At 38.8% G+C, this 10,091-nt stretch overlaps 2 protein-coding genes across 3 annotated transcripts in view; both read right to left on the bottom strand.

The window, feature by feature from the left end:
* Positions 1-570, bottom strand: part of dbf4b (DBF4 zinc finger B) — a 7,098-nt gene extending 6,528 nt beyond the window's left edge. The window contains exon 1 of the mRNA XM_035660088.1: positions 485-570. The gene's annotated coding sequence lies outside the window, so the exon portion shown is untranslated. The remainder of the gene's footprint in view (positions 1-484) is intronic.
* A 974-nt stretch (positions 571-1,544) lies between these two features.
* LOC118325406 (gap junction gamma-1 protein-like) lies at positions 1,545-10,042 on the bottom strand. 2 transcript variants are annotated; one of them, XM_035658084.1, is made up of 3 exons: positions 9,764-10,042; positions 8,674-8,744; positions 1,545-4,550 (listed from the first exon to the last, which is right to left on the bottom strand). In XM_035658084.1, the coding sequence occupies exon 3, from the start codon at positions 4,495-4,497 to the stop codon at positions 3,121-3,123; it is 1,377 nt and encodes a 458-aa protein (XP_035513977.1). In that variant the 5' UTR covers positions 4,498-4,550; positions 8,674-8,744; positions 9,764-10,042; the 3' UTR covers positions 1,545-3,120. The 2 variants fall into 2 exon arrangements, with proteins under 2 accessions (XP_035513977.1, XP_035513985.1); XM_035658092.1 differs by lacking the exon at positions 8,674-8,744.
* Between the last annotated feature and the right edge of the window lie 49 nt (positions 10,043-10,091).

Here is a 10,091-nt window from a genome sequence, read left to right on the forward strand (position 1 = left end):
ACTAATAAATAAAGTAGAATAAATAGCTAAATAACGAGCATTGGGTAAGTGTCCTAAGGTGCATGGTCAAATCCAGTGCTTGAAAGGCCTAAGGTGCATAAAGTAAAGTAACTAAATATAAATATAATTAATAAATAAAATTAATTTAATGACATTTGACGAGAGAGCAAATTTAAAAAAACTAAATCCAAAACAATAAAAAAAAGTATAATTTGGTTTCTTATCCATGGTCTTATCGTGGTTGATTTCACACACATTTTCTCAACACAATGTTTTATAAAGCTTGACACCGAAGAAAGAGATAAACTACCAAACTACACCAGCGACGAAACCGCAACTACAGCTACTGTTAGCTGCCTTTTAGTTAGCAACCAGCTGGCCTTCGCTTTCCTCGGAATAGGCGACAAAAATCGTTTTTAATGTGGATGAATCGTCTGTTAAAGCGTTTTTCACATCACCGGGGACGAAATAAATACAAACTTACGCGTTGTAACTGCGATAGATAAACTGTTGCTATGGATTCACCAAAAAGGTGGCCGAGGAGCAACCGCCGCTTTTTTAAAAACACTGGCAGAGACGTAAAACGTGCAGTCGACGTCAGATCCGGCAAAACGCTGCGTTCACGTGTAGTTTTTTCTTTTTTTTCTCAGCGATTTAAACAGTATTGTTTTGTAGTTTAGTACTGACGTGAAACACAATTATAATTCAGTGTTGTTATCAGGCAGCTCCTTGCAAATCATCCTCTAGTATCAACGTACTTCTTTCTTTAAATCGATTATACATATTTATACATTTACGCAAGGCTCCGACAGTACCCTAAACGCAACACAAAGGATGTACACAGCTACTTTTATCCTTATTTTCTGGAAATAATTTCCATAATAATACATATAGCCCAGTTGGCGACAAGCGTGTAACTATATACATATGTACATGTATGCTTTTTGCAGTTTGGACAGCGAAAAGAGCGCAAACACAAAATGAGAAGAAGTAACATCAGCTAAAACTGCTAATTTGTGAATTAAAGAGGTGGAACTACTATATGCCACAAAGTAATATATGCCACAAAGTAAACACGACTCACCTCTAACCAATAGTGTCTGTCTGTGTGTGCAGGTGCATCCTTGGAGTACCAGCTGAGCGTATCAGTATTATTTATTATCAGTTAATTAATTAATTATCAGACTGAGTGCGATTTGTACATTCAAATCATTGCTCACCATCAGTTTGTGTTGACTTCCCAGCAGGTTCATCCAGCTGCTCATGTGCTCAAATTTCGACAGAAAAATGAAACCTAATTGAAGGGGGAATATTTGATCCTTTCCTGCCCAGCAGGGGGCATCGTACCTTTTAATGCAGTAATCTCAGTGAGTTGAATCTACATCAGCAATTTGAATCTTTACACTTGCCCTGAAAGAACAAACTGTAACCCATATGTTATACATGTATATATATGCTGTGTATACACTGTGTTTTATACTGTCATGACACCAAAACGGTTAAATGTAAGACAAACCCCAGTAGACAAATAAAGCTTTCCAATTAGTAACAATTCTTTATTCAAAACATGCACTTTTTGGTTAGAAAAATATTTTTCACAAAAACACTGGCACACTGCAAAGGGCCAACCTTAATGACATTTCAATTTGAAAATAAAAGTATGTATTAATAACACTGAATTCTTCATACCAGGCCTGGAAATGTAAATCTAGATTATGTAAAACTGGTTGAGAAAACCTCCATAGCACGAACTTCAAACAAACAAAACAAGTGTCAACAATTTTAACAGCTTGACAATAAGACGTTGACAACAGTTTCAACAACAGGGTTTCGCCAAATACTTCCACTGACCAATATATTTCCAAATGTGTAAAAACACCTGTCTCTCTCTCCAAAATAAACTACACAAACACTGTAACCTTACCTACTGAAAACATATTCTATTTCTTTCTTTATGGCTGGTAAACAAACCTGGTTTAATGAAAATATCAATTACATTTTGCATATTTAGAAACAATATTCAAAAGTTAACCAATGGATGGTAATGAAACTAGTCACATAGACAGTAGGATGTCTTTTTTTCAGCCCATAGTGGTGAGGAGAGTTTGTAGAAAACAAGACTTAATCAACAGCTGTACTTAAAATGATGCAGAATCAATAGGAAGCGAGACTTTTATAAGTAAGGCACCTTAGGTAATAGCGTGGAAGCGTCTGCATATTCACAGGGAAACAAAGACAGCACCAGCATCTTCTTGCAAAATCGATTAAACAAAATATACAAAGTTATTATGATACTTTTACTCCACTGTAATATAATGTTGAACACAGCGACAACAAACAGTTACCCAGGTCTGTCACACACTTAAAGGGTTACATCTTTTCTCATTCCCTTTACATTATCTTTAATGTCATTTACATATTAGTAGCAGAATCTATCTTGTACTGAGGTTTAAGGCTACTTAAACTTGAATACTTACAGTGTATACACTATGTTAAAACCTTAGTCTCAGGCACAAGCTGATGCTCATCATAAATAAATATTTTTTCCATTTTCCCCAATGCTTTTAGACCAAATTTGTATTGTAATACAGGATAAACATATTGTTTATTATATTTTCTTTGCATACTTGTGTAAACTGTTATCAGAATAGGGCTGCAACTATTGAATTAATCAATTTATTGTTTAGTTTATGTTAGAAAAATGCCCATAAATCACAATGTCCCATTAGTAATGAATGTTGAAATGTTGAATGACTTAAACAATTAACTAATCAGTGAGATGTTTCAGCCCTAAATCAATACGTTGCATTAGAATCCCTGTAATGTATCTGTAATATATCTGCATTAACGTACCATTCATTATCTCTGGGACTGTTTAGGTTTTTAATTTCGTGGGTAAATCACATTCATTGTTAGATCCTCAGAGGAGAGAGCTATCAGTGGACTGGTACAAGGTAGATCCTGACACTAACAATCACGTACAACTATTTAAATCATATGAATACTAGACCACTACTAGAATGTAAACTGGGTGCCGTGTCCACAGTATGGACACACAAACGTAAATACTGCGTGTCTGAGAAAGATCTACGGTGTTTAAAAATGAAAAAAAAGTTTATTTCAGATCCACTCGGAACCCTTTATGACTCCATATTTGCTGCTACTGCTGGTGCTCCTGCTGCCTCGGTCTGTGTCTGCCTTGCTGGAGGTGTGCTTGGAGGCCTGCCGGTGTTTACGTTCACGGTGAGGCTTGCTGTGGTTATTACTGTGGCTCTGTGGCTGGCTGTAGGCTTGACTGTCAGGCTCCAGCCTGTTCTGAGCCTGACAAGTGTCCTTATGAACACATCTGGGGGCATCTCCCATCCCTGCTCTGCACAGGTTTTCATCATTATTGGCGTACTGCTGCCGCTCCTCTTGGGCAATGTTCACGTGGTTCTGCTGGCACGCCATCTTGGCATTAGTGAGATCAGTGATGGGTAGTGGTTGCTCGTGGTGCCCTGTAGATACCAGAGGAGGCTTGATGGCGATGTTGTACCCAGGTGGAGCTGACGGCGCATTCCAAGAAAAAGGGTAGCTGCTGTAATCCTCTCCGCTCAACCCTGCCTCATTAAGAGCTCCTTGTCCTCGCGTCAACCCGTACAGCTCGTCGCCGGGGAGCTGCGCGTGGCGGGAGCGCACGATGTCACAGATGGTTCCTATGCCCAGGTGAAGCATCTCCCATATATTGAGCGCCAGACAGAGCAGAGAGACTGTGTACATGATGAGGAGGAAGATAGTTTTCTCAGTGGGCCGTGACACAAAGCAGTCCACACTGTGAGGACAGGGCAGGGTGGAGCAGGAGTAGCTGGCGGGCACAGCGAATCCATAAAGGGCATACTGTCCAGACAAGAAAGCCACCTCCAGCAAGGAGCGGGCCAAGAGCTGTAGGACATATATCCGCATCAGTCCATCCTCTTTGATACGTTGGCGCCCATCATGGCGCACCTTGACCTTCGTTCGTCCGTCGCCGCTGTTTCCTTTCGCTGTCCCGCCGTCATCACTCTCCTCCGCCACTTCATAGATCATTGGGTCTTCTTCTTGGTCGTCCTCGGCCTCTTCAATGCCCCTGTGCTGCTTTCTGCCAGCAAGATAGTGCTTCTTGGGTCTCTTCCGTGAAAAGCCCCTGCCCCCCCCACTGTCTGCCTGCTCCTCTGCATGAGCAATTTTGTTGACGGCGTAGCCCAGGTACATGAGTGAAGGAGTGGCGACCAGAATGATTTGGAAAACCCAAAAGCGGACGTGGGAGAGTGGAGCGAAGGCGTCATAGCAGACATTCTCGCAGCCTGGCTGGCCTGTGTTGCAGACAAACTTGCTCTGCTCATCGTAGTAGATGGACTCACCTCCTACGGCCGTCAGCACTATGCGGAAAACAATGAGAACAGTGAGCCAGATCTTGCCCACAAATGTGGAATGGTTGTGGATTTCTTCCAGCAGCCGAGTCAGGAAACTCCAACTCATGGTAGTGGCAGGGAAACTACAGTGAGGGGCAACATACACCTCCTGTTACTCCCCTGTGGAGAGAGCAGAAATGGTTAACCTCTCTGCCATGCATGCAACACTATAAGGAACGCAACATTTGTAATAATTGCTTATATTATAGTATAGACCTCCTTATGGTTAAATATTTATGCCATTTAAAGACAAGCAAAATATCTGCCAAGAACAGTATCGGATATGTGGAGAGAATAACGAAAAAAAAAGAATATTTATTAACCTGTCTTTCTGTGTGCGTCTCTGAATTTGTCTCTCTTTCCCACACTCACAGAATAAATACACACGTTTTGATTCTACAAATAAGGACACCACACACACTCTTCTGCTGTATTCACAAAGTATTTCAGCTCCAAGCACTTTGTCTTTAGCGAAAGTATACACGGTTATCAAATAGTGTAATTCTCCACAATAACAACACGTTTATCCTCGATTCTTTTAATAGCTGTGCCCTAAAGTCATGTCTAAACATACCCTTGGCATTGGTACACACAGGGAAGAGTAACGACAACGATGGAATGTCTAACCATAATTGCTATTGTTAACTGAACGTCCCTGCATTTGAATTAACTTTAAATGTGGCTACCACTATTTACCCCTCCTGAATGTGATAGGAACTCACAGGAAAAAACAGAGTAAAGCCATTTGCTGATTATATATAATGACACATGAATGCATTAATATAAGACAATATTAGTATTTTCATAGTTTGACATTAACAGCTTCTTAACATTACACTCCAGTGATAGGATATAAGTACTACACTGACAGTGTGTAAGCTTTCATTACTACTAAATTAAGGGATTTGTGGAGATTAAGCTATTTTAGTTTTATATGTGTCTTAACTTACACATTGGTCTTCACATTAGCTTTAAATATGGCTCAGCTCCATGCTAACACACACTCTTTGTGCTGTAATTAGGCTGGGGTACAGGGATGCTCAGAGGCAGCAGAACACTAAATGGCTCGCAAACAATGAAATGACTGCAGAATTGAAATTAGAGTAGAGAGTATATTTTCCTCTCAGTCCAATTTAGATGATAAAATCCTTTTTTTTCCTCGAGGTAACTAGACCATCTCATACTGTATCAAACCCTGAAAGAACTCTGTTTAACCTGCAGACATCCATCTGCCCAAACCTTACGCTGCAGACATCTCCACGAGTCACTCATGTACGAAGAAATCTCAAAGGTTCAGACTTCTGTGGGACAGACTATGTCTCCGTGTGTGATGTGTGTGTGTGTGTGTGTGTGTATATAAGTTTGATGAACGACAATTTCTGTGGATAGTGTATAAGATTAAGTGCTTTTTATTACAAGCAACCATGCAGAACATGGTTGCTTGTAATAAAAAGCACTGGATATCCATCTACCAGTAGGGGACAGAGACTGAGCCAAACAAGGTCAGGTGTTGAAGAAACAACCTTGAGGTTGTTCTGAGACTGTATGTTATGTGCACAGTTATGTTATTATACTGTTTAGCTAAATATGTCTGTTTATTAAGTCTAAAATCAAAAGCTATTCTTTCAATCAGTTTGCAGTTTTATTTTAGTGTGATACACTATTTGGCTAATTCTTATTATTCTAGATATTTCCATAAGTCTGACCACATGAAAACGTAACATGGGCTTTTCTGCTCAGACTGAAATTATTAATCAACGGGAAGAAAATGAACAACTTTTATAATTAGCATTATAATAAAAACGTTTCAAATGTGAGATTTTCTTTTCTGTTTTATATCACTGTAAACTGAATAGATTTTTTGTTTTGGACTGTTTTGGACTTGCCGCCCTAATTTGTTTTGATTATTTATTATAAATTACAAGGTGACTTTATTTTTCATATGCAAAACTACAAACCCAGATTAAAATGTATTTCTAAAAGTGTAAAAGCAACTTAAAGTGCATAATATACAAGTCTACCCTCACTTTTATTGATGCCATGCAACTGAATACATAACTGACACTTGGTTCATAGTAGGCACACTGACACACTGTCACATTGAGTCAGTGTGTGACATTCTTTATCAAAAAAACAAACCCCTATGAAACCAGCTGCTGTTAACATGCTTCCTCATGTCTCACTCTGTCTCATTAACAGTCACATGCCCTCTAAAACTGCACATCTGGCAATGTTGTGTAATGTACTATTTAGAGGCCCAGTAGCACAGCTATCACCACCCAAACACAGGTCTCGCAGATTGCACGAAACTGGGAAAAAATCATTCAAGATTTCTCTATTTTTCAGCTCAGCTCATCAGCAAAGCAAATCCTGCTGCGAGAGATAATCCCTCATCAAAGTCAAACAATCCTATGTAACACAAAACAGATTCAGGTCTAACTGATAATCTTATCTATCTTGAATTAAAGTAATTACTCAAAAATAATAACTTTGCTCGTGTTTTTATCAAATCTTAGTGACCCTGTGGAGTTTTTGACAACTAGTTTGGTGTATTAAAAATGTAGTAACAGCTCAATACCCCAAGTTGGGCCTAGTATTGCTACATCGAATGCCTGAAGGTGATGCAGTGTATTTTCCCCAGATGTCTTCCAGTCCCAGACCAACAGCCTCCAGTTTCCTACAGTGCCAGTAAAAGAACTATTTGAGGAGTGCAACTTTAAAGAGCAGGCAGCCTTGTACATGCCTATCTAAGAAGGCTTCAAGCTGTGAATGTGAAGGTTCGTGGTTTCCTTCAGAGCAGTTAAAGTGACGCTACACCCAAAATCTATCGTTTGAGTATAAAACACCCACCCACTATTAACTTAAAAGGGTGACTGTAAAGTTTGTAGTTTGCTAACACTGCACTTCCTTTTTTAAAGTATAGTTTAGGGGGTATTTCTTGATTTAAGTAGAGTTTTGGGGGTATTTTCTAGAAATGACATTCAAGAAAGGTCCCTGGATGGACTCAAAACCGATACGCTGCAACCACATTGTCAGCATCTTGAATGTAAGAAACCCCTGTCATATCATGATAACAAAAGGAAATAGCTTTGACGTGCTGATCCAGGGACACGCATTAATCCATGACGCGCATTAAGATGGCGCTAGTATGTGGGCTTGCGTATACAAAACTGGTGCAAGCACTTTAACGTGCAGCATACACGTCTAGGCCACCAAGATGCCCCAACACTGGATTTACTATATTGTTGTGCATTTAGTGCAGATGAAGAGAGGGGAACAAAAGTTAAATCTGGTGGTAATAACTAGCAGACCTAAAGGAAGTTCCATGTTGTGCCTGGGAGCCTGCCAATCGGTCAACTTCAACAGGAATTCAGACCAACAAGCAAGCTGGGGGCAGGATTGTCAGGCTACCCAACGAGCGGCAATAAAGACTGAAAATAAAGAACAAAAGCAGGCAGATAAAAAATTGTTTGCTTACAATGCCTTCATTACCATGTTACATAAGTCTTGGCAAACTTACTCGAATAAAACAATGGTGTGTCCTGAGGAAAAGCTACAACGAAGGACTGCAAATGCAATTATCTAAACTTCAGACTCAGCATCAGCCATCGCTGTACACACAGACCCGGAGCCCACGGGGTACAGGGGCCATCTACTCGAAGATGTCAAACCACACACAGAAGATGCATAACACAACGTGATCTAGGCACAAGCCCCTAGCGTGGGGAGCTAATCTGTGCCCAAGAAGCCAATACAAGTACGCTATGCTTACATAAGTAATCAATCATCCAGCTAAAAAGAGCTGATAACTACTCATTATTACTACATCAACTGAAGAACTTAGTGCAAGGGCATCTTAGTCATCTTACGATAGTAATTATTCTCTTTTGCCCAGTGTCAGGTCATGAATTTAAAATACGATTTTCAGCGAGAATCAACATTTACTATGAAAGTAAACGCAACACATTCACTACATTGTGCCTCCACTGCAAAATGTCCCTTTATTTATCTTATTGTATCTGTGATTTGATTATAAAGTTGATTCTAAACCAACTTTGACAGATTCCTGCAGGTTTTTAGAGTTTATCTTAACCAAGTAGTTAAAATAAACTGATCCTCCTCGTTAACTACTACAACTAAAAGATCATTTTAAAAAAAATAGCATGTTTAAATCTTGGTGTCCTTACAGCACAGGGTCTAAATCATATTTCTATATATTTTCGCATACTGCAGTTATTATCACCTCTTTTTGTTTTATTCTTCTTATCCTCGTTTTCCCGACCAGAAATCAGAGATATTTTAACCTCCATGTGCCTGCAAAGTGAACAGAGATAACAGGCTAAATCAGATTCCTCATTAGTATATTTGACAGACTTGTTAATTGACCATTTCATGATTTCCAATAGCACATATATGTCTTTTTTTCTAACGTAATAACTCTGCTTTGCCTCTAGTTTAAAATCTAAACTGAGAAAGAGAAGTTTACAGTTACAGCTGGCAAAGTTTAAGCCTATAAATTCTTCCAATTACGAATCATTTATTTTTCATTTGCTGCTGAAAAAACACTGTGAAGGTTGAACAGCTTTTATAATCAAAAACCCAAAAAAGAAACACAGATTTAGATAATTATTATACTAACAGAAACATCTATGGACTGACAGGATAAATACAATTCACTAAATGATTAATAAATGATGATATAGGAAATACAATGAATAATCAATGACAGAAAGTTAATAGCCTCCTATTTTAATAATTGATTGATTAATTGGCCTTTTCTGTTTTATAACATTGATTTGCTTTGGACTCCTGGTCAAATAAAACAAGATATAGGACATTTTGATGTTGTTTTTCACTTTATTTTCATAATTTTATGGACTAAACAACTAATTTTTAAAGATTAATGATTAGTTTCAGACACTGGATCGAAAACAACATCATTTTGGATGCTAGCAAAGTTGAGCTAATGTTAAAGCTATCCAAAACTTTATAGAGAGGTTCTTTTGTGAGAATCTTCTAAATCTAAAATATGTTGTGGCTATAATGCATATTAATGCCTATCAAATATTACCAAGTACATCTGTCATGTTATAGTAAAATATAATACACAAAGTGAATCTAATCTGCAGGTAACTAAGTAACCGAAGCTAATCAATCACCATAGTTTTGTTTGATCAAACTTTATCGGAATTGACCTGGAAAACAGGCACATTTTCAAGTAACCCCAATTTCCCCCTACAATTTATTAGTATTTTCTTCCTCAAACATACTTTTACAAGTTACAGGAGACCGACATATAAGTTATTTGTGTGAATTCCCCAAAGCATCCTCACCTTATGAGAGGCACATTTGGCGCCGTTCCCCTCCGTCTGAAAGCTGGATCTGCGTTAACACTTCACAAAATCAACCGGCTGTGTTGCAGAGGGAACAACTATCTTCAGCGCCGAATTACAGCAAACACTTCAGTATTGACGTTCACTCGTAAAAATGTAGTCAAAGTTTTAAGTGAGTGTAGTTCTCGCTAATTAGACTGTTAAAATTGACTTTTTTATCCCGGAGCCTGGGCTGGAGAGAGAGAGAGAGAGAGCGCTTGATTCTGTGAGCAGAGGAAGACAAACGGGCTGGTGAAAGGCAAGGAGGGGCTTGTGTGTGTGTGTGTGT

This window comes from Morone saxatilis, unplaced genomic scaffold (assembly GCF_004916995.1).
Source record: "Morone saxatilis isolate NCDOM2014 unplaced genomic scaffold, NCSU_SB_2.0 Contig1, whole genome shotgun sequence".
NCBI lineage: Eukaryota > Metazoa > Chordata > Actinopteri > Moronidae > Morone > Morone saxatilis.